The sequence below is a fragment of the Rutilus rutilus genome (genome assembly GCF_951802725.1).
Source record: "Rutilus rutilus genome assembly, chromosome: 22".
NCBI classification, from domain to species: domain Eukaryota; kingdom Metazoa; phylum Chordata; class Actinopteri; order Cypriniformes; family Leuciscidae; genus Rutilus; species Rutilus rutilus.
Genome location: NC_140227.1, coordinates 28,710,588 through 28,735,714, shown reverse-complemented (window position 1 = coordinate 28,735,714; position 25,127 = coordinate 28,710,588). Strand labels below are relative to the sequence as shown.

The following is a 25,127-nucleotide window of genomic DNA, read 5'->3' as shown; positions in this document are numbered from 1 at the left end:
ACCACATTGTCTGCTTCAGGGATTGTGGCGAATGTGGCTAGCTATTGTTCGGACAGAATAGAAAAGCAAAGCCTTAACACTGTGACTGGCATACAATACAGCACTACATGGATTTACGCCTTTTCACTCAGAAGTAATCTGTGGTGCGTATATACTAAGCGGTATGAAACTTGTTCTGTTGTGTTCATATACAAGCTCTTTTGTCTTACATGGAGTATGTAAGTATGAGACGTTTATAATGGCAATTGTCCCTAAGCCTTATGGGACACAGAGGGGTGAATTCACTAAACAACCTGTGTCTTATTCACTAAAAGGGATGTGCAGAACAATTTTTTTTTAGCATCGATTAGTTGTTGGGTTGCCTGACCGATCAGTTGAGTAATTGGTCTTTAGGAAACCATGTATAATTAGGCTGGTACGACTGGACAACTTTCAGGAAGACTTCACATAAGACATGTTGTTGCGTTCAAAAATGGATCAAGTGTGGCAAAAAAAGTGCTTCTTTTTACCATGATAATCTTAAAGGAAGTAGCAACAGGTCTTTTCTTGCATATTGTAATGCACAGTACATCTGAGTGAAATTTAAAATGAAAACAGAAAATATAAAATAATTCAAACCTGTCATAGTATCTCACTAAAATAAGTGTCCAATAAGATCAATAACTCCCATTTAGAGAATAGATGGAGTGACTCATGTAATTTCATGCTGATGCAAAACTCCCTCCAAAGCTGTATGAAACGCAACAGCAAAATATGTCTATTTGAATGTGCAAGGACTTTAAAGGGGATGAATAAAAAAAAAACTTTCCCCAGCTGAAAAAAAAAAGAAAAGAAAAACTAGTTGACACAACTACTCAACTTGCTGGATGATTAGTCGACCGTCATGACCCATCCCTATTCAACAACCACCTTCAATTTATCTTAACCAAGCACTAAATGAGCTGAAATAGAACTGAATCATTAGTGTTTAAATGAAATATTACAATTTCTATGCAGGCTTATTAATGATTACGCCTTACACACAAATGTCAGTGCTATTCACCTAGCACATAACACCTGCAACAATTACGTTAAGCACATTATTCTGCAGTTACCTGATTTGCATATTTGTTTAGTGAATGAATCAAATGCAAACAGCACATGCAAATAAACAACAATATTAGCGGGCACAATTCATTTAGAGTTATTTGTCCCCAGAGTCAGTGAAATCACAGGAACCCGCTGCCAATATACATTTTTACAGTATAAGGTGAGGTATAGGGCACTGCAGCAAATGTCTAAACCAGGTCTCATAATATGGTGATCTGTTGACAATTGCTCCATCCTGTAAAGAAGGGAGTAAAAGTGAAAGAAACACAACCAATTCTGGGAAGTCAATGATGTGGCCTTTAAAAAAAGTGTCAGTTGAGACTAAATAGGCAACGTTTCTCTTGTTTTCTCTTCACAGAAGAAACGTTAGCTGAAAGTGAGGAGGTTGAAAGTATCCATTAGTGGTTGTTTCCCCGGAGACAGACTCAGCATGTCTCTCCCAGGACAGGATTTAGCCGGACACAGCAGGACACGTCCTGACGAAATTAATTCCAACTCTACGGCTTGAAAAGGTAGCCGGGAAAAGAAAAACAGGAGACTTAACAAGATCAGACATGGAATCGGCCAGTGTTTCCATGAAGCTAGAGCAACAGGACAAAAGTTAGACATGAATTTGATCCTTTTCATTATAATCACATCACTTTCTTAATATTTCTATTAATAGCGCTAATTAGTTGCAATGCAGCGACTCTAAACACACAGGGAAGTTTTAAAGGGATAGTTCACCCAAAAATGAAAATTCTGTCATCACTTCTCAAGTTGTTCCAAACCTGTATGAATGTTGGTAACCAAAAAGTTGATGGGGCCCGATGACTTCCATAGTAACTCTAGCCCATCAACTGTTTGGTTACCCATATTCTTCTAAATATCTTCTTTTGTTTTCAGCAGAAGAAATTCATACAGGTTTGGAACAACTTCACAGTAAAAAAAAAGTCTTACATTTTTAAGTACAATCAACTTAAATTACATTAAACTGACTTAGTTGAATCTTGTACAACTTATTTTGATGAGTTTAAGCTAATTAAAAAAAACAAATGTTTTAATAACTTATTGATCATATCATTTTTTACAGTGTTGAGGGTGAGTAAATGATGACAGAATTTTTATTTGAAAAAGTGAATTATCACTTTAAGTAGTTATTTGAGCCAATGAAAATTATTATAAAAGTTAACTATAAATCCTGCTTGACAGTTAAATTTACCACGAGACCAAGAAAAAACTATTGAAAAGGTTAAATAAACAATCAAGTCAAGTCGGATTGAGTTGTAATCACAAGAAAATTAAGAAAAGATAATGACAAACCAAGTCAGAATTTTTTTTATAACGCAATGGACTATAGGGCTTCTGTAGTTAACACTAGATGAAATTCTCAACTGCAAAGGCCCTAAACCCTTGACAGCTCACATTTTCTAAAATCATAAATCATAAATGTATTCTCATATTTTTTAACCAAGTTGCTTAAAATCTTAACCAAATCTTGTCTAAATGGAGACAGAGGATGGCATTGTTGGTATATTTTGATGGATGCCTGAATGATGACTTCAGTGGTTGCTGCAATGAACTGTCGTCTTATTTCCCCTAAGACTTGGATCACTCCGGTGCCGGGCTGGGACAGTCTCCAAGTGAGTGCGATTGTGCTTGGGGAACCATAAAGCTAATCCTTACTGGCTGGAGGAGGGAATGTCTTCCAACAGTAGGAGGTGCAGGTATATGAGAAGAAGTGACCTGTGATAAGAGGTAGAAGGGAAAAGTCATGGTGTCATTGAAATTGCCTTTGAAAACAGTGGCCCCCCCCATCTCAATATCAACTATGTAATGTCATTTCTAAGCAATGGATGTCAGTAATCATGTGTGGCAACAATATATTTTTTTAAACTGCATGTGACTTTTTTCCTCACCATGGTTGTTTTTCCAGCGATTTAATGAGAATGTAATCATAAAGTTTTGTGAGAGTCTATCATTTAACAATGCAGTCCATCTATTAAGTCCATCTGCCTGTGAAAGCAGTGGGTGCTGCGCTGGCAATGGTAGATTTAGCATTTATAGGTCAAAAAAAAGAAGAAAAGACGCAGTGCACTTAATTGGATGAAATGAGAATCAATCGGGTGCCCTTGTTTGGAAACTGGCTGGAAATCAATTTATAGGTAATTTAGGTAAAGCAAAAACTTACTACTTCAGTCAAAATACCTCAAAATTTACATGAAAGATGCCATGAGGAATTTCTTGTGAGTCGTCTTTGGATGATGATCTGTCAAACAAAGATGTTGGATTGTCATGGATACAACAGGGAGGTCTAGCATCACTTGTCTTGAGTTAAAGACAGAAATTAAATATTATCACTGCATTAAGTCACATTTACAGTTGCTCTGCGAAATGTAATGAGTGAAAACCCTTAATTCCACTAAGGCCCTGTCCCAAATAAAGCCCTAAGCCCTTTGCGATCTTCCTCCAGCTATGAACTCTTGTGCCATAATGCCGCTTGACTGTCAGGTAGAAGTCTAGCTTGCTTCAGTGCAAAAGTGTGCATATCGGCCGCAAAGGGGGCGCTCATGAACACTCTACTGAAACCTAAAATGACAAATGGGACACCCTAATGGACACACGCATATGGCAGCCATTGTAAGTCCACAAAACCTTAAGTGCATATGAAGTGTGCTATTTGGGACATGGCCTAAGAATTTGCACGATTGGGAGTTTCATGCGAGGGTGATAAAGTTCCCCATGCAAGTTTCACTCCTCAAGTTCAAGTTGGTCACACGAATTTGCTGCACTGACCAACAGAAAGCTGATTGGTTTGAAAGTGACTTGTGCTTCATACATCTCTACACTGCTGTCCTTTTTTCACAGGTTGTTAAATGTGATGCACCTCTAGGCATTGCTCGGACAGTTTTCTGGTTTTCTCTGGGCGGCAGAATGCCCTTCTACTCTTTGAGGTCACTAAAGACCTGAGGCCCGTGGCATAATGGTGGATTAGCCCAACACATTCCCCTTCTAATCCCCCATTTTCAAACCTCTTCGTCCAACTCAGCTGCTCTGCCCCAGGGCTTGGCCCCCTTGAAGGGCATGTTGACGTTGGCTACTCTCGCTCTCTTCATTCGCTGGGACCATCTCCCTCCCTTCAGCCCAGGTGGAAACTCTCAAGTACAACTTTCTATAGGCACCACTCCAGCCTGATGTTTTTCTGTCGGTCAGGTGGAAGTGGCAATTCACTGGCCATGGGCAACAAAGAGCCCATCCGGACCAAGATAAGTGCATAGCCAAATAAAAGGGACCCCCGTTGTTCTCATTCCTTTCCAGACGTCGCTGCCGTTGAGTGCACTCTGATGTCTTCAGAAGCGCGCTCAACACGAACCCTCCAAATGTACATTATAGAAGGGGGGTGAAAGAAAGGATCTCTCTATCTCAGTGGGATGAATGCAAGAGGCTTCCCTTAGCTGTATGCGTACAATAAAGGCAAAAGGAGGAAGAGTGGGCTACTACAATGGAAAAAGCAATTATGTGAACGGTAATGGGGCTCGAGCCACAAAAGTCGGTCCTTTCCCATGTCGGAGAGCACGCCGCAGGTTCCCGTCCTCTGGGAGGTCTCCTCCATGCATCGGGAACACTCTGGTCTCGTTAGCTGGAATATGACTTGGTATCTTTGATCATGTCAGCTGACTTTTAAGCTCAGCTTAGTGTTGTAAGGGCCTGGAAAAAGAGGAGTGGAAAAACGGACAGGATCTGACCACCTTCCCTAATGCAAGGATGGATTTTGCGCTCGGTGTATGACAACGGCAAATCTGGAACGGGGTCATACGGCCACATACGGGAGAGTTTCAGAACGATGACAAGAAGAGGCACTGTCACATGAGATGGCTTGTTTGATCATGCTCAGAACTCTCTTTCCTCTTTTCAATAACACTGTTAATGTTTCATTGACAATTGTTTCCAGTACAGCAGGTCCCATTTACTCATTTTACCCCCCAATCTACATCCAACATCACAGAGAGCTTTTGATTTTGGCCAGTGTACTGCCTTTAATCAAAGTGACAACTTCAGATAACTACGAACTGTCTTGACAGCTTGCCTTTTGGAAAGGGAAATACTCTTAGTACTAGAACTATCCTGACAGCTCAATGCCTCAATATATTGTGTCAACCAAACACATCTAGAACTTCTGCCATACTGTGTCCCTCTTTGTACAGAATTAAATTAAATTTTCGAGATAGATAGCATCGCAAGATTCCCAGCCTTCTAACCACATGAACATAACAGTGCCTGAGTAGACTTTACAATTTGATAATGCCCTAATTTGTTTAGTTCATCAACTTCATTACGCTGTTTCCTGAGAAGACACTTGGTCATGTGATTTACAGACTGTTGCACAAAATGAAAACAGCCCTTCTGTTGTATTCAATATTTGTTAAGGCAGGAACACTCTACACTACTTTGTTCTCTGATTAACAGTCTGAAGTCGTCATAGTTGCTGAAAGCCATAGCTAGTCTGCACATTTTGAGCAGTAGGAGTTGACAAATTTCACTGAAAAATCAGTGTTGGGCACAGATTATTTATCAATATCATGTTTTATATATTGAGCTTATTTTAGAAAACACATTGTTTTCATTTGTCATGTGTCTCTTAGCAACGAGACAAATGTTTCTGTGTGAGTTTGTTGTGTTCGAAATGATGAAGTCTGGTAGTGTGTGATCCTCAATAGTTTAGTGTGGGATGCCCAGTTTTTCTCTGTAACCATTTACAAAATCATATGTACTGCATTACATTCTGAATACACTTTCACAGTCCTAGCGAGTATTCAGATAAAACTGACTCTGATTTGACCCAAGTCAGAAAGCATGCTGGATAATGTGCGTATCTATGGTAGCCTACATTTATTTCTTAATTTCCTACAAAATAACTAATACTTACCAATCACCATAATCAAGTCCAGATGTAGCTTTTTGAGAGGCGAGTGCTAATTTGGACACATTTTATTTTTTCTCAGTGGTTTTTGTAACCAGTAGCAGTGTGAATGTCCTAATATTGGCAATACATTAGCTTGGCAGGTGACTATAATATTGTACTTTTTTTTTTTTTTTGGCATTTCAACCTTGAACACACTGAACAACACATAATTCTACATGTGTATTGTTGGAGTCAAATAACATGAATCCTGTAGTCCATGTTGTTAGCATTCCCTTAAAAACAGCATTCTCAGATTGTCATTTGTGCACCTCTCATCTTCTATTTTGTCTGAACTGCAAGTAACTTTCTTTCTTTTTTACAAGTCTGCTGTCTACAGAGGTGAAAAGAAAACCTTTGAATGTCTCATTGCTAATTAGCCAGCAGTGAACTTGACCAGATGGTCTTTTCAATGGTCCGAGTTTCCCAGAGAGCTTCTAAGCCGCTGAAGTTTGGACCTGTGAAGGAGGGGGGACTTTCACTGCAATACACTTCAGTTTCTCCTCTACCTCCATCTGTATCTATACTGCTTTTTGCCTAGCACGTAGATGATGAATGACATTATAGCTCAAATTTGCTCAATTTACAATCTGTCTCAAATGATGCTTTTTACTATTTGTATTATTTGTTCCATACAGTGTTAATTGTGCCTTTATCTGAAACGGTAAAAGTCTCTGGAGAAAAGCAACAGAATAGCACTTGCCTGTCATAGACTAAAAAGGGACTGGTATTGTACTCCATGTTGTTTTACCCATCATAAGCAGTGAAGTATTCTTCAAAAACTGCCTTGACGTATTCAATGGCTGAAGCTCCTGATGGCTGACGTAAATTATACAGTAAATGATATTCCAGCTTTACAAAAAACATTTTACAAGGCTTAAATTTGTAAAACAAAACAACAACAATAACTTTTTGCCAGTATATAATAGTATAATAGAGCTTTTTGTAAAGGTCAGGCTGAGAACAATGAGAAACAATACATCAAATTATTCCATTTTGATACAGTAATCAGCAACGCTGTTGGGGGAAACAATGCCATCAGACTAAATTAACTTACTTATCAATAACTTCTAAGCATATTTTTCCAAAATCTTTTGGAAACGCTTAACTATTCCAACAGGAATAAACGATATGTATTTGTTCTTCCCCACATTAAATCACACCCCCAGTATAAGATACATTGTCAACGGAATCTCTAGTTCAGTCATATGACTTAAAGGGTTAGTTCACCCAAAAATGAAAATTCTGTCAGTAATTACTCACCCTAATGTTGTTCCAACCCCGTAAGACTTTCGTTCATCTTCGGAACACAAATTAAGATATTTTTAAGATACGCATCACACACATGACGAGCATCGCCCAATAGTGAGCCTACGTGGTGACGTGCAACACAGACGCGCTGCGCAAAAACACTACGTGAACTAACTCGAGGCACAGAGAGAGAATGAAATGAATAGTGGAATAAAGTCGTTATTTTTGTTTGTTTTTGCGCACAAAAAGTATTCTCGTCGCTTTATAACCTTAAGATTGAGCCACTGGAGTCACTTGGACTATATTAACGATGTCTTTAACATTTTCTGGGCCAGCAAGTTATAGTGTCCATAAGCCTGTGGAGGAGTGAGACAGCACTCAGAGTTAATCAAAAATATCTTAATTTGTGTTCCGAAGATGAACGAAAGTCTTACGGGGTTGGAACAACATGAGGGTGAGTAATTACTGACAGAATTTTCATTTTTGGGTGAACTATCCCTTTAAATAACCAATCAATCAATAGAGAGCAAAAGGAGTTCTGAAATGAAATAAATGTTGATAGACATTTGACACACATCGTGCCTACAGACTAGATTGTTTCCATGGCCTATGCAAATTAGGACTACAACATTATTCACATTGACACAATATCAATGAAGCATGCAGTTCAAGTTAATTTACTCTATCTATCTGTCTATTTATCTCCTACGCTGACCCCCGTGAACAGTGGATCTGTCTTGTTACCCGTGATGGGTTTGGTGCAGCCGCATACAAGCATGGTTATATGGTATTTTAATCCATGCAGAAACATGGGCTGATGAGCTGTTTGTAAAAGGGCTTGTCTGAGCTACATAGTTCAGTGAGACCCACTCAAATGTAAACAGCAACTCTGGGGTGATCGGTGCATGGGATGGGGGCAGGGATAGTGAATTCATCCTTGTGTATGTGTGTGACGCGTATGGGACGGGTTGTGGATGAATGGAAAGAAGGAATGGATCAGGCAGTCTTGTGGTCTCAAAAAAAAAAAAAAAAAGAAGGTTCATTGCTATCTAGATAATTAACCCCTCTCCTTGTAATAACACCAATCCCAGGGGCCCCCGAGTGCGTATTCGACCCCTGACTCCATGTGGGGATGGACCGTGGGGGCTAATCCTGTTTCGAGAGGATGCTTCAAAGAAAAACCTAATGAGACGTTTTGGAAAACACAGAACTGCCCCACCTCTCTGAGGTCAATGAAATAATGACTTGTTTTTCATAAGTCCTTGTTCAACAGCGTTGTGCAATGGCTATCTACAAGTTTTTAGACGCCAGATTAATTATCTAATTTAAATCAGTCCAAAAGTTGATTGCAGTTTGTGGTCTGGAGTATTTTATGAGGTTTTTGTTGATGTAGCTTTAGCTCTATGATTGCCAAATATGTAGGACAGTGAATTGTGTTCTTTCTCTTTGCTGTATATGCTTTACTATTAGTGGGGTTTGATGATAAGGCAAGCGTTACTATTGCTATTACTCATTCTTAGTGGAATTTGGACAAAACCACTAACCTCAAACTTAGGTGCGTAACTCTTTCTACAACATTTATGCTGCATACATGAAGGATAACTCAAAGTCATGTGACTTGTTGAAGAGAGGTGTGCTTTTATATTGATCCTTGGCAGTGGACTCTTGACTTGGGCCAGTCAGCAATCTGTAAAAAAATTGTTGAGAAATGTATGAATCAATGCAACATGAATTAAAAGGATAGTCCACCCAAAAATGTTAAATTCTGTTATCATTTACTCACCCTCAAGTTGTTTCAAACCTGTACACTGTAAAAAAGTGATCAGTAAATCAAATAAATAAATAAAATAAACGCGTAATAAAAAAAAATAAAAAAAGTATGTTGAATTGTCAAGTTCAAGTTTGTCAAGTTTGGTTCTTTCAAATATCTTCTATAATGTTTAACAAAAGAAAGAAATTCATACAGGTTTTGAACAACTTGACAATCCACTTTAAGATTTCTATTTTTTAATTTTATCTTAATGATTGTCCTAGGTAACACTGTTTTACCAATAGTTAGGAAATGAACACGAAATTTTGCTCTGAATACCCATAGTTTCAAGTGACATTCAGTATTTGAACTCTGTAATTTTTTCCTTTGAAAGAGAAATACCGAAATCTTGTAAACCAAGAATTTCTGGTAAGTAGTTTTACATGGCTGCACATTCAACCCGCAAACCTCAATAATGGTGACAGTCAACAAATGTAAAAAATAAAAAAATGACATAAATCAACAACCGTATAAATTAAGTCAGCAAATAGCAAAACAGCAGCCGCATAATTTCTTCATGGTGCAGTGCATGCTAACCCTATAACATTGTTATAAGAAATTGAACGGGTTTGAGTATACTGGAAAAATTATGATCAATAAAACATTAAAAAGATTACAAGACAACACTATTTTAGTCTTTCTACTTCAAAATGTTATGTTTAATTTTGTTTCTTTCTTTCTTATTTGAGTAATTATTTAATATTTTTGAAATTTACTATCTACTATTTATTGAGTAAAAACTGTTTAACGTAAATTCTACACAATTTTTTTCAGTGTAGTTGGAACTAACTACTGTTGGTCTAATGTGTTTTTTTTTATAGATTCAAAGTAATTCCTGGTATCTGTGAAAATAAAATATAATAGCTTTTTTTTTTTTTACAGTGCAGATCACCTTAGCAACACCATGGCAACAGGCCATAACACCCTAGCATCATAGTAACAAATTCTTTTAAGGAAAGCCACTTACATTTTCTTAAAAATATTAAAATAATTTAAAATAAACGTTTCTACTTTTGTCACTGTAAGTTCTTCACGATCTGTTGATCTGCTCTGTGACCAGACCCGAAAGGCGCCTTCATTCCATGCAGCAAGACCCGCTGTGTGTTTCCCTCGCACGGTGATTAAACCGAGCGGGTTCCCATGGAGATCCTCCGAGCTGTCACAGGCCAACCCCTAAATCTCCACCAGAAGCTAGAGTTTTTTGTGTGCGGGTGACACTTCCTTTCAAACGAGCACAGTTTAAACGCTGATTTATGCGCCTCTGTGGTGCTTCAAAAGGGTCAGTGCAGGAACACGTTCGAATGGGGAAAACAACTTCAGCCAACAGATGCCACATTACTGACACATAACTTGAACCTGAGATTTACGTTTCATTGACTCTGCAAGACGTGAAGATTTGAAGACACTTGCTCACTTTGAGAATTTTATGCAATTAGGGCTTTGTGGCGTATCGCACGTCCCACTTTTTTGAGGGTTGACTCCACAAGTGACATCTGGGCTTAATCAGTCCCTCCTGCACTAGTTTCAGGAGGCGTTTCTCTTCGCTAAAGCACCAATCAGAGAGTAATCATCGGCTTGGCACTCCACCCCCAAATGCATTCACTCCGTCAAGGCTTTTTTTTTTTTGTCTGTGAAGTATTCCCCTTCTTTTTTCCCCCCCCCCATTCCCACTGCACCATCCAGACGCACTGGTGTATGACAAGAACAGCTATGCAGACAGTAAAGCAGCGTTCAACCACATCCTGACGGCATCCTTGGGCACCCTGAACGCTCTTTCTACAGCCTCCAGAAGTTGTGTACCTTCACAAAGGAGACTTGAGGGACCAGTTTTAGCCAGAATCAAGGGATGTCACAGGCTGCCACCAAATGAGAGATACTGAAGCAAACGAGAGCAACAAAAGGATATGCGAGTGACCAAAGATTTGGCGAGAATCAGACTTTAACTGCTTGACTTGTTCGATTCATTCTGAGCCAGGTGGATTTCTTTGCACGTTCATAAGGGAGTTGCAGGTGGCTTCCTAACTGGAGAACTTCATTGAACTCAGTCCAATTCTACACTAAAGCAATAGTTTAAAAAGGACAATTATGGCCAACTCTGGGTTTCAGCTCCTGGGGTATTTTCTGGCTCTGGGTGGATGGATTGGGATCATCTCCACTACGGTCCTGCCCCAATGGAAGCAGTCCTCGTACGCAGGGGACGCCATCATCATGGCCGTGGGCTTGTACGAGGGCCTGTGGATGTCCTGTGCATCTCAGAGCACGGGCCAGGTGCAGTGCAAGATCTTTGACTCCTTGCTCTCGCTGGATGGTAAGTACTAAACAGTTCAATGGGTTAACACAGACACAAAAATCTGAGTTCTAACATCATTTTCTCATCCTCACGTCATGGAAAACCTGTATGACTGAAGAAAGTGGAAAATAGAAGATATTAACAAGTCAATGTATGAACAAAAACATTCTCAGATATCTTTGTTTTGTGTTCCACAGAAGAAAGAAAGCCAAATAGGTTTGGAACAACATTAGTTTGATTTAGTTCATTTAAAAATAAAGGTTCCAAAAAGGGTTCCATTTTGGGTTCCCCAAAGAATCTTTCTGTGAACAGATCTTAAAGGATTCTTTTTTTTAGAGTGAAGAACACTTTACAAATCCAAATATAAAGAACCCTTTGTGGAATGGAAAGGTTCAATGGAAGATAAAGGTTCTTCATAGAGCTATACATACCAATTTTTAAGAGTGCAGTCAAGTATGTTCAAGTGTGATATATGACTCAGATTAAAAAAGCTTCATATGAAATAATAATTAAATCAAGATTTTTTGGATAGAGGAGACTGGTGGCAAAAAAAAAGGCGCAATCAACTCTGTGAGCTGCTGTGTGCACATGGATTTAATCAACTCGTTTAATCGATCAAATTAAAATATGTGCGTTTTGACATATTATAATGAAAGTCTTATGTGACACTAACCTCACTGAGGCGCTGACTCTAGCAGACTGTCGAAATGCCGTGGAATGCAATTACATCGCGATTAATCTACATTTAGCGCCACTGTCATTGTCAATTTTATGGTGACTTGTTGCGTCTAATCAGAATCAGTGACTTCTCGTCGATTTCTGGGACAGTCCCGGGAAGATGTCCCTAACAATCAATTATGAATGGTGGCTGATGATGCGTTTAGGATAATTCAATCATTTTTTCAAGACAAACCGCATCACATCCACATCTGTTTGTGATTTGTGGACAAATATTACAACACTGCAGTCAGTGACAAAACATTGCGGTTCTGAAGAGTTATAAGACGCTTTGATAATAACAATAGCAGAAAACGTAATATAAATGTGGCATGGTTCAGAGAAAACAGTTTGCCATCTTCTATTCTGCTTCATTGCTTTAATAACAGCGTATTGTCTTGAAGTGATGAATGGCAGTTGTGTTGAGAAGAAAAGGCCAGTGTTTAGGCAAACACCAAAGATATGTTCAGAATGCATATCCCCACACAACACACAGGTCGTCTTTATTGCCGTTTAGAAGAGATTGTATGCAAACAAACACTGACTACATTTTTAAGATATAAGGTCTTATAGAAACATATCTAAATTTCAACTGTCTACAGATCTAAGTATCTGATTGACTGATCAAGTTTAAATGCAAAGGTTCCAAATGGAACCAAAAAAGTTCTTACAGCATGATGTCATTGAAGAACTTTAAGTTCCACAAAGAACTTCTGAAAGCATCTATGGATGCTTTAAAGAAAAAACATTTGTACCATAAACCACAAACACATTTTTTAATCTCCAAATACAGTAACTTCAAGAACCATATGAAGCCCAAAACGATTCTTTATAAGGACATTGTTCTCTGTTGAACCAAAAAATCTACAGAAAACCATTCAATTGTTCTTATTACGTCCAAGAGTGCCATTAATCATAGTCATAACTGCTGTATCTACTGCTGTAAGACTCAACGTTGTCTAAAATACTGACATTAATACATGTGTGTTATGGCCACTTCGCTTCATCAAGCATCAACTTTGCACGTAAGATCTGACGGATTTATGCAGAGAACATTTGTCTAAAGTACTTTCACAACCCCGGCTGCCACTTTCTACTTAACTACTGTTAGGTTTTGTGGAATATCATTTGGCTTTCATAACATCTCTATCACACACATCCGCCACTCGTTCACAAAGGCAGCACTCAGTACTGTACTGCTCATGGTGGAATCTGTAACCCTCGGCCCACAAAGGGTGACGGGACCATCTGATTCCACTGTCCCCCCCTCATCCCAGCCTTAGGTCATCTGGTCAGATAGTGACTGCAATGTTCTGGCTTCTGTATGTACAGACAGCCTCCCACAAACTTGCATTGTTTGCCCTTTTCTGCAGCAGTTCTAGTGTCTTTTCTTGAATAACTGTTATTATGTGCTGTCAACTAAACATAGTATTTAGGATAAAGAAACATCTATATGAAGCACACTTGAGCCACGTTAATGCAAAGTTCGTACAAAAACCTGGATGGTAAACATTTTAAAACCGAATAATGCATGCAATGCAGACAAAAATGATAGTGTTTTGATGTGTCAATCTAAAAATGTAAGCATATACCATGACCAAAAAAGTAAAAAAAAATAATAAAAAAATACTAAGCTGGGGTTTAAATCTGAACTTCTAGAAGAAAACATTACTATTTACATCAAATGCATAAATATCAATTCAAACATTTACATCATTAAATAATGTATCTATATATCCTGCTATCCATCCATCCATTTTAACATTTTATAACACAAATAAATTAAATAAATTATTATTTTAATAATAAATAAATAAATAATTAAACATTTAAGAGAAATATGTTCTATTACTGTCAATGATTTTAAAGAAAAACATGAACAGACTCACTGTTGGTTAATTTAAACCTATTAGTTGAGGTTGATTTTGAAAAAAAGCACAGTCACACAGAAATAATGAACTATAATGTAAGTAGACAACCACGAAAATAAGAAATGGAAACAAAATTTATGTGAAATATGGTTATACATCGAACTAGACGTTCTCTCTTTTTAGTCCTTTGTTCTAAATATCAATGGTAAAAATAACATTTAAAAAAAAAAAAATCCTCAGAGGATTATCGAGGGCGTCAAAAATGATTATGACGTCACAAATAAGTGATTGGTATGAGGAGCGCATTGAGAGATGTTTTCAATGACGTGTCGAGCAGCCCACAAGCGCAAACAATAGACAATGGCTGAGCCTCACATGCAGCTTCTCTTGAAGCATGTTCTCCACCACTGTGCTAGTGCTCGCCTTCCTTTCGTCCGTGCCAGGCGCTGCCAACCTTGGCACTGGACGAGGGATTGTGGGAGGACCCCTCCACCCGGAGTCTAACTACCCTCTTTCAAACATGACCTTGAGATCACAGTGTTACTCGGCGAAACGCTCTCCTTACAAATCAAGAAATGAAGCAAAACAAGGATGAAAGACGAGAAAATAAGACCTCTCTTATGAAGCAATAAAATCCTGCTTCAAAAGCGGCCTCTTTGCACATAAATCATACATCAAAAGTTGTGTGATAATATCTCCTCAGTTCTCAACTTCTTTGAGACGCTGTTATACTTATTATATGGCTTCGATTCATGTTTGATGCAACACTTTGAAAGCAAATCGTTCTACAATGGTGATTCCTATTACATGCGGCTAAGCTGAACTCTTCTTTTGAGGTGGGCATAACAATGCATGGACAGTTGGGTTGGTGGTCTGCATCTACTGTGGGGTTCTGAGTTGAAGTTGAAGTCATTATCCAAGCTGAACTGACATGTTAGCGTGTAGCTGTCACACAAAAGCATTGAAAACAATCCGCCTTTGTGGAAAAGTCACAGTAATCCCCTCTGTGTGAAGCATGTAAAAATGTCACTCCTACAGTTTTATGCATGAACCGAACACCGTGTGGGTTATCTGTGGAATTTTGATGTAGTAGAGCAGCTAGAAATCACCACCAAAAAGTGCTCAAAATAGATGGGAAAAGGTGCTAAAATGGTTACTCTGAGGGTTTTAGCATGATGGAAAAAAAATTGTGTAAAATCTGTAAAATTATTGTTTTAAAGATGTATATAAATGCAAATGGTGTAAGAAAAATTCGAACTTAATTTAAAGGGAAAACAAGTTTATTTTTCTGACCCCATTGGCAATGTTTTTTTCTCAACTTTTCAACTTTATTTAGATGATTTTCTTTGTATATATATATATATATATATTCCAAACTGGGCAAAGCCATGTAAGTGCCTTGGAATTTTTGTTGTTTCGTTTAAAATTCCTTTATTTTGAGTTCCCACTTAAACTCTACGATTATGTTTGTTTTTGCAGTCCACATTCAGACGTGTCGAGCTCTGATGGTGATCTCAGTGCTGATGGGATTCATGGCTATCATTGTGAGTGTGGTCGGGATGAAATGCACGAAGGTGGGCGACAACAACCCATCCACCAAGAGCAAGATCGCCATCTCTGGTGGGAGTCTGTTCCTGCTCTCAGGTGAGACTCCAACCCAGACTGAACACCTTACATTGTTCATGTAGGTTGAGCGAGAAATTGTACAACTGTGAGTTTTCTAATAAACCACGAACATTTCCTTTAATATTGGTCATTTAAGCTTACTAAGAAACTTTAGGCCTTCCCTTGAGAGAAAACGTAAACAAAGTCATTACTACTCTCTACACGAGTGTAACTGTGCTAAGAATGAGCACATTGTGTTATCTAGGTCAACATACCTCAGTGCTGTAAATCATTCAGTGTAAATTAGTTTTGGTAAATAAATTGACATTCCTACATTCTTGAGGTCTGTTCTGGTCCTCGGCTGCTGGATCACTTCTGACCCATCTGACATGCAGGAGTAAACAGGAAGTGGCTATTCTAGTCACACACACATTCAAACATGCAAACAAACAGAGATGCAGTCAATGACGGTGCTAATATTGTGATTTCTATTATGTCTAGGTCTGTGCACACTGGTGGCTGTGTCCTGGTACGCAACACAGGTGTCCTACCATTTCTTCGATCCGAATACGCCAATTAACGCCAGGTAGGACCATTCATAGATTTTAACTCATTGCCCGCCATTGGGGCGCTATTACGCATATTACGCAAGAGTACTGAATCTCTTGATAAAAACAGGCAAAAAAGGAATAGAAACAAGCGATAAAAGCATTGATTATAAAGGTTGGAAAGTCTGAAAAAGTTTGTTCCAAATGTTGCTTTTTTTTTAATTAAACTTACCATTTAAATGTGTTAACACATTTAAGTGTTGATAAAAAAAATAATCCATAAAGTTCGAACAAACCATTTTTTGAAGCAAAGGCTCTGTTATTTCTTTTGATATATTGCATGTTCAGATATTCACACAACAAAATATTTGAGGGGACATGAAAATTTTGGAAAAAATATATAAAAAATGCTAGTAACTTTTTTTTTTAACGCTTGCGGGAAAAGAGTTAAAATTACGATGAAATTTAAGATTTATTTTTATTAATTATACACACACACATATTGCACACACATATAAATATATATATATACGCTCTACTTAGGCTAAAATTAATCTATCTATACATTTAAAATATATAAAACTTCCTATATACAGTGTATATTTATACTGTACATTTTTGTACATAAGGATTTAGATACATTTCTTCTTTATTTTCTGTGAATTTTGGGTGAAATGTTACCTTAACATGAGAATAACCTGGTTATATATATATATATATTGGTTTCATACCTGTTTATATAGTATTATTATATATACCTGTTTTAAAATATAGGCGTGGCCTCTGTCTTTCAGGTATGAGTTTGGCCCCGCCCTCTTTATAGGGTGGGCGGCTGCCATCTTGATGATGTTGGGCGGCTCGTTCCTCTGCTGCTCCTGCGTAAATGAGGAGAGAAGAGGACAGCTCTACCGGCAATCTCAACCCTCTACAGCCAGGGAGTACGTGTAAATACAAAAAAATAAAAGCACAGCAGAAAAGGAGAAACTGTAAATGTAAAGAGCAGCGGGTACAAGAGACAGAGCTCTTCCCACCATGAGTACACCTTCTCACTCGCACTGAGCGTTACTCCAGGTCCAAAACACACAAACTAAACAATTACATGGACAAACACTTACATTGTCTAGGCCTACGGTCAAGGAGGTTTGTGTACTTTTTTCAGAGATACTGTACAAGCATGTATTTTACTATTCATTTTAATGAAGCATGGAAATTCTGTACTTTATTGATATGAACGGCATTCCCGACATGCCTTAATAAGCTTTTTGATCAAGAACACTTTTGCCAAAAAGAGACTTTTTTTATAAACCAATTTGAAGCTGAAATCCCTAAGAAGTTACACAGTAAAAGAGCATTTACACTGGACATGTTTTTTTATTTTATTATTAATTTTACATAGGTTTCAGGGGGAAATTCCATGTACACTCAAAGTGTTTTGTGAATGGAAATACTGTATAACCACAAAGTCTAACTGATAGTAAACTAAAAGGCAAATAAAGTCAAAGGAGAAATAAATCGAAAGATTCAATGTGGGATACAGCAGCTATGTTCGGACTAGCATACTACTACAGTATACTGTGAACCGCATGCATGGAATACATTGATGACTACTACATTTTCCAAAACATATAGTATAAAAGAGAGCACACTGCACAGAATACAGTATCCCACAATGCAATGAGCTTGGGAGGATTTTAAACATCTCTTTCATCACTTAGTCAATCAGACTCCAAATGTTAAGACTTTAATTTTGTACAAAATTAAATTATAAATGTAAAATGACCATTATACAGTATATAGCAAGTAGTAGACTAGTATTTCATTCCGAACATAGCCTATAGATTAGAAACGTGTCATGCTGTTCTGATTGGCTGGTGGGAGCTCTGTTTGCCAGCTATGTGTGTTCCTGTCAGCCATGGTCACACTACACCACATTGAGGAGACCAGGAGTTACGACACTTCCACTGTCCGCTGAAGTACAGGGAATTCCACTAGAACCATTATGTAAAACCATTGAGTTCCAGTGCTCCAGTGTGGGAACTGGGATTTGGCTGACTTGAGTCAAAAACTTCCAGCACAAGCTGTAAACATGCTATTTAGACACAGCAGCACTTTCGAGGGAAAGTCCAACGCTGCTTTTAGACCAAAGAATGTGGTGTTTTGGCCATTTTTAAACACCTCACCAGCAGAGTTTAAAATACTATGGGGAAATTCACTAAGGATGAGTTATGACACTGATCCTGCCGTTTACTTACACACTATATTCTGGCCAACAATTACTACCACTATCATTAGAAAATGTACGCATCAATTAAAGAGGCCATATGTTCCTTTTTTTAAAGGTCATTGTTTTGTTTACTGGGTGTACTAGAATAGGTCAACACAAGTGTGACGCACAAAGTCCTGAAAAGTGAAGCCAAAACATTTCGATCGCCCCCTGGTGGCTGGCTGCAGTATATGTCATAATCCTCGCCCTCTCAATGTAATTAAGTAGGACCTAAGCCAAAGTAAATGGACTGATACAATCAAAAAAAAAAAAAAGTGTAATTGGATTTTAAGTAGTTCTTATCTCACTGACATTTGTTCCAAGTGTTTATTTTTCCAATAAGTTAGGTTTTAGTTAGTTATTTGATGCTATTGCACTTCTGGTTAGACCTAAACTGCATTTCGTTACCTTGTACCTGTACTTGTGTAATGACAATAAAGTTGAATCTAATCTAATCTAATCTATAAAAATGAGATATAGGGCCCTATGATACACCCGGCGCAATGCAGCGCCAAGCGCAACGCAAGTTTTTTTTGCTAGTTTCAGCCCGACGCAGTTATCATTTTCATGTCCTGCGCCACGTTGTTTAAATAGCAAATGCATTTGCGCCCATGCATTTGCGCTCTGGAGAAGCGTTCAGTTTTTCCGCTTGCAAATTACGTCATGTAAATAGCGAATCCGCCAAGGCGCGAGCGCAACTGGCTTTTAAAGGGAATGGGAGATGAGACTCTGGTTGGTTTATTTCACGTTACGCCCAAAACACACCCATTACTCATTAAGAGAATAGGGACAACCCTTTTAGACCATGCGCCTGGCGCTCCAACCATTTTTCCCGTCGTTAAACTAGCAAAAGTGGATTTTGACACGCCCTAAGTGCAATTGCGCCCTGCGCTTTAGAACTTGCACTTAGATCGTTAAAATAGGGCCCATAATGTTATGATTGACATCAGGATCTCTACTGCACAGACTCTGGCTCCGAATAACGTAATCACCAACGACTATTTCTAGGATATTTTCGCTTAATTTTCTAAAGTGGAGACACGTCGTCCATCTTTTTTTTTTTATAGTCAATGGGTTAACATGCTTTAAAGCTGCCGTCGGCAACATTTTTTTGATCATATTCAGTGAAATCGACACTATAATCCGACAGAACAACATAAATAAGGTGGTTTTAGAAAAAAACCCGAGCTTCTAACTCCACCTGGAGCGTGTTATTTGTTTTGCAAAAAGGTGTGAGATCTGACTGTCAATCACAGGTCGTGCACACGCCATAGATCCCACTCCCCCCTCGCGCACGTTACAATCACATGCACACACCTGAAGTTCGCGCAGTAACGAAGAGTGATGGTGAAAAAAGATTCCAATTCCTCAGTTAACCTCAAGAGCTAGGAGGTCAGAGCTTGCAACATTTCTTCTCGACAGGTAATTGTGCTTTATCAACCATTTACTTTATGAGTACTCCATGGTGTTGATCGATGCTGATGAGACGGGCGCGTTCACAGAAAATCTGGTGCACACGCAATGACTAGTACGAACTCGATGGGAGGGTATTAGTTGATAGTGGGGGAGGGGCATGAGAGTTGTTGTAAACATTCAAAATTTTGGCTAAGTCCACTCAATCTTCCAGGGTTGCCGACTGCAGCTTTAATGTTCAAAAACACATCATTTTTTAATTACTGTATATGATTGCAGCACCTCTATTCCCAGTCTGCCTGAAACGCTCTGATTGAGTTCCGGTATCTACAAATCCCCTCCTTCCGAAAAGCCCAGAGTGCTCTGACTGGCCAGCTGACCCAGTGCATTGTGATTGGCCAAACACCTCATGCATGTGTTGGAAATGTAACAATCATTTCAGCTTCCACGGTTCCTAAAGCAATTGCAAACACAAACAGTTATTAATGTCGTCAGTTTTGTCATATCATGTCAGATTCTAAAAATGCAAATGATCAAGCAAATCGAAAGGGACTTAGCTTTCGTACGAAACACACATGCTACAATTCACTGAAGCCTTGCCTTCTTTCTTTGATTATACCTTTGGGCTGACATTATGCATATACGTTTGCAGAAGTAATATTTTGACTTTTAGGCAGGTCTGGATCAGTGTTCTCTGTTAGACAGAATAAATCCCTTCTGTGGGAGACTATGAGCTATGTAACTTTGCATATCTTTTTCATGCAGAAAGCTAGCAAAGAGAAATCCCTATATAATCACTGAAGCTGTCAAAAACGTCAGTTCAGCGCTATTGGCTATAATGCTCAATGCAATGTAAACAGAAACCTTTGATTGTCTTCAGAGCGTGAACACAAATATGGGATCGTTTGGAAGCAGCTGCCTATCAGCATGTAAAGAATTAAGTCGAAACAGTCTTGGTTATTGGATCCGCAGTCTATTGGATGCCTATTGATTCCTGGCCTGCTCCAGCACCACAAATGACAACGTAAATATTATTCCATCCATCACATCAAATATTAGCGGTTCACCCGTCCACGTGCAGGACTCTGGCTGGAATAACATGTGCAACCATTTAGTGAATTTGTTCCCACACCTTTTTAGATTCAAATTCTCTGTAATGGGGCCAATTGAAGCAAAAACGAAGTCATGTTTAAGTTTTGTCTCCTGTCTCCAAAATCAATGAGGTGCTAGTTTCTGGACCTGGTAAAAAGTTAACACCCCTTAATTAACAAAATGCTTTACTGCTCATTGTCATCTCTCATGCATGCAAATGACATGTAATTCAAGACTCTTTCCTTTCTCTCAAATTGTCTGTGCACTTTTCATCGTCCATTTTTCCTAACATTTCCATGTTAACAAACAGCAAACGTTTATGTGGTGCCACTTAACGTACTAACATCCAATTTTCCGCGAGGCTCTTGTGAATTGTCTCTGTCCCAGGTTCCTCTAATGCTGTTCTTCTCTGACTGTCTTCTTCTCTTCTCTAATTCAGGGATGAGTTGTTGAGTGAGACTAGTTTCCCTGACTGACCAACCCTCCCTGCCTTTATTCGAGGACTGTCCGAGCTCCACTCTCTGTATCTGTGTCCCTCACTCCCACCTAGAATCCAAATTTGGACACTTGTCTGTATGACTGGACAAATGTCCCTTCTACACCCTACATACTTAAAATCCATGTGCCTTTTTTTCCAACATATGATCAATAAACGTGTTCGAAAAATTGTCTCCCCATATCTGTTGTGTGCGTTCCCCCCAAAACCCCTCTATGTTTGTGACCCCATAAACTGCTTTTGTAAATATGTATTATTGCAAAATGTAAGTGACTACACCCTAAAAGCATGGACTGTTTCATTGCAATGCGGTGGATGACCCGATTTCCGTTTCCGTTGTAACTCAAACATGTTTTGTTTTTCTTTTAAATTGCAGAGCAAATGTTAAAAGTTCTCCACCAGAGAAAGGCGAGCAGTACTTGTAGTTTGTGAGAGGGCGACTTCGTGGGTCACAAGCTGTTAGATTTTGGCAACAGACAAGACACTCTCTTTCGGTAAAAAAAGCGAAGAACTACATTAAAAACTGTATAGAAGTTATTCTAGTCAAAAACAGAAATCCAGCTGATATGTTTCCCTGTAATCCAGACAATGCAGAGGTTCATTAAGCCAAGCTATGCATTTCCAAACAACATGACTTTGTACTGTAGCATACAAATAAATGTCAGAAATTTGATAAGGAGTGAGCCACAACTGCATTACCGCATAGTGTTTGACGAATGAGTCAGTTTTTGTTACAGTTGGACTTTGTTGTACTTGCCGAAAAACTATTTCACTCATCTGGAGAGCATTGATTCAGGGTACATTATAATGCATTTAAATAATTATGCAAATCTTCGACATGTGCAGTGTAATATACTTTGAGCTATAACTGTGTTTTGACTCACAAATCTCGTTTAGTTTGCTAATAGTTTATATTCTATCTTGCCGTATTTGAGATGGATCTTTTACCTGTGGTAAAATCAATTGTTTTTCTCATTTTTTCCCCTTTTTTTTCCATAAAATGTATAGTCCATAAACTATGAGGGGATTGTCGCTTTTGATCTAGTTTTAAGAGACCCAGATGCAACACAGATCCAATTAAATCTCTTCGAAACTCTCTAGTGCACTTATGATTTGTCTTGGTGAATTGTATTCAACCTGCATTGAAAAGGCACTATTTATCACAAATAATGTCTTTAAAGTGGTCGCGGAGTGTGTAGGTTGTCATTAGAAATATTTTAGTTCACGTTCCACCAGTTATGTTACTTAATATTGAAGTATGTATCATCTCATATGATGTATCAAGCTTTCTGTTTATCTGTTTTAAAATAAAATAAACAATACAAAGATATATTTGTGTGTGTGTGTGTCACTTGGGGAAAGTGCTGTTTGTCTGTACGCCTGTGTTAGCTGTCACATGACTACTGTAAGTCACATGACTAAGCCACATTCTGGACAGTCAAAATGGCAAACAAACTGGAATAAACAAGCTAAACGAAGTTCTAACTTGAGAAATGTTTTCCATAATTATATTTCCAATCCCTTTTAAAGAACTACAAATTTTTATTTTCATGTTTCTTTTCAAAAATGTCCTGAGAGGTTAGTGCTTGCATTATTTTGCATCAATCCTGTCTTCTTTAAAAGTTCCTGTACTGTCTCCATTATTATTAAAAAAAGTCCAAAAAGAAAAAAGTCAAACTCACTGACTTCACTTCATCAATTAAATGGGGCATATAAAACCAGATTAACAATTAGACTAGCTCAAACTGAGTGTAGCCAGACGATAAATCAGCCCTGAGAATGTCTGTGTACGTCTCACCCCCATCTCAGTATCTCACCACGATTCAGACCTGTTTTTTACACCTGGATGATCGTTTCCTCATGAATCCCGTGCTTGACCGAGCGTCTGGACCCCTGACGGTGCTCAATTTGAGCAAAAGATAGACTGTCTGTTTTGTTTGGACTGGCTTGGCCTGGTTTTGAAGTCATTAATGTAATCTTGCAGAATGGTGTTTGGATGATGGTTAATTCTTTTGCCAGTCTCATTTATGACAGTGTCATGCTAGACTCTTGCGTTTGTTTAGTAGCAACTGACAAAAGCATTACATATATTCTGACTCCACTTTCAAGTTACGTTAAATAACATTTATGAGATGAAACATGCACGAATGTTACCGCAATGTTATAATTAGGTAGCCTGGGTTTCCCCATGCAGCGCGATTTTATTCACGCTGCTAGGCAGCCTGGATTCCATGGACCAGATTTTCGCCTCAGCGAGGGGACCAATCACAGAACGGAGAGGGAGCAGCAAGACGATGACGACGTCTATGCGACACACCAAAGCAGTTTGTTTATATCTATGGATCCAACATGGCAGCAGACGCGAAGTAACCTTTCAATGCAGCCTTAGATAGTGTTCCAAGTAGTTTAGTCGCTGAACGCCATCGTGTACACATAAATCTCTGACCCATCGTCTTCTTCCTCGTCGAATTTCTGTCGCTCTACATACGTCATCTGGTATAATTGAAACGATTGGCTATGAGCTACGTACAGGCGCATTTGATAGACATTCGTAGCGCCCAATAAACAGCTCTGGGCATTCGTAAACCACGCCTCAAATACGAGAAAATGAACATGTGGTTCCCAGACCACGTCTCAATGACGTTAGCCAGGCTAATAATTAGGATTGGGAAACTCCAAAAATCCAAATTGGAGGCGTCAATTAAAGATTCATAGTGGAGATTATTTGTGGTTATTCACTAAGTTGTAATGGGGAATGTTTATTTTGTATGCATTTTCATGCTGATGAAGAATAGCGAAAAAGCTTGTCGAAATACTACACATTGTGTCGGTTTATGAGGCAATAATCTCTGCGGTGGCAAAATACAGATAAAATACTGTATCCTTTACACACCTAACCATCAGTTTTCGGTGTAATTAATTACTAAATAATTGAATTACATTTTCTTTGAAAAGTAAAGGGATTACTCTTTATTTGATTACAGTTACAACTGATGTAATTGCATTAAATACTGTATAGACTATTCAACAATTCTATATAAAACAATAGTGGATTTTATTAATTGGGCTATATTTATTTGAAAGAATCAACAGTGCAGTTTCATGTCTGTCCTTGTATTGTTCAACTGGTCGAGGTTGATATGGGATTTAGAAAGTAATTAGTTATTGGTAATCCAACACTTTTTAAAGAGTAGAGTGAACAAATTTTTAAAGATGTAATTAGTAACTAGTAATTACTTTTTTAGAGTAACTTCCCCAACACTGGTAGCCATTACTCTTTCTTTTGTTGCAATATGCTAAAACAGGGAGACATAAATATGAAATTGTCCAATGTATCCATTTCATTTTGACCGAAATAATAAGAGCGCACACTTGAGTGTTATATAGACAGTGTTGTGATAACACTTTGGTTTGTCAACATGCACAGGAAACGAACGGTGAAGGAAACTTTAACTTTCAGCGCACAATGATGGATGTCGAAAGAGAAAATGAGTGAAACCTCAGCTATTCAGGAATGTTTTGTAATAGTTTTACGGCACATGTTTTCCATTTCAGAACCTGAAATATCATCCAAATACCATCCCGGTCGCAGGCTACACAATGAAAAGATTCAAATAATATATATATATATATATATATATATATGTATATATATATATATATATATATATGATATTTCGAAATAGAAGTGTCTGAACACAGAGGCTTTAATGTTTAACTCGTTTATTTTCAAATATATATAG

The 25,127-nt window shown here is 38.3% G+C and overlaps 1 protein-coding gene across 2 annotated transcripts; it reads left to right on the top strand.

Annotated features, from left to right (window-relative positions):
• Positions 1-10,728: 10,728 nt before the first annotated feature.
• Positions 10,729-22,705, top strand: cldn19 (claudin 19). Of its 2 annotated transcripts, none has more exons than XM_084394995.1 (5): positions 10,729-11,397; positions 15,447-15,611; positions 16,074-16,158; positions 16,915-17,058; positions 21,761-22,705. In XM_084394995.1, exons 1-5 carry the CDS (start codon positions 11,175-11,177, stop codon positions 21,807-21,809), a joined length of 666 nt encoding a protein of 221 aa, XP_084251121.1. In that variant the 5' UTR covers positions 10,729-11,174; the 3' UTR covers positions 21,810-22,705. The 2 variants fall into 2 exon arrangements, with proteins under 2 accessions (XP_084251121.1, XP_084251122.1); XM_084394996.1 differs by having other exon boundaries at positions 21,328-22,705.
• Positions 22,706-25,127: the final 2,422 nt, after the last annotated feature.

What these genes read in the sequence shown, in the direction of transcription:
- cldn19 (XM_084394995.1), top strand. Translation starts at nt 11,175, where the DNA reads ATGGCCAACTCTGGGTTTCAGCTCCTGGGGTATTTTCTGGCTCTGGGT. An exon ending in CTCCTTGCTCTCGCTGGATG is followed by an intron (nt 11,398 to 15,446) that starts GTAAGTACTAAA and finishes TTGTTTTTGCAG; the next exon opens with TCCACATTCAGACGTGTCGA. An exon ending in CAACCCTCTACAGCCAGGGA is followed by an intron (nt 17,059 to 21,760) that starts GTACGTGTAAAT and finishes TTTAAATTGCAG; the next exon opens with AGCAAATGTTAAAAGTTCTC.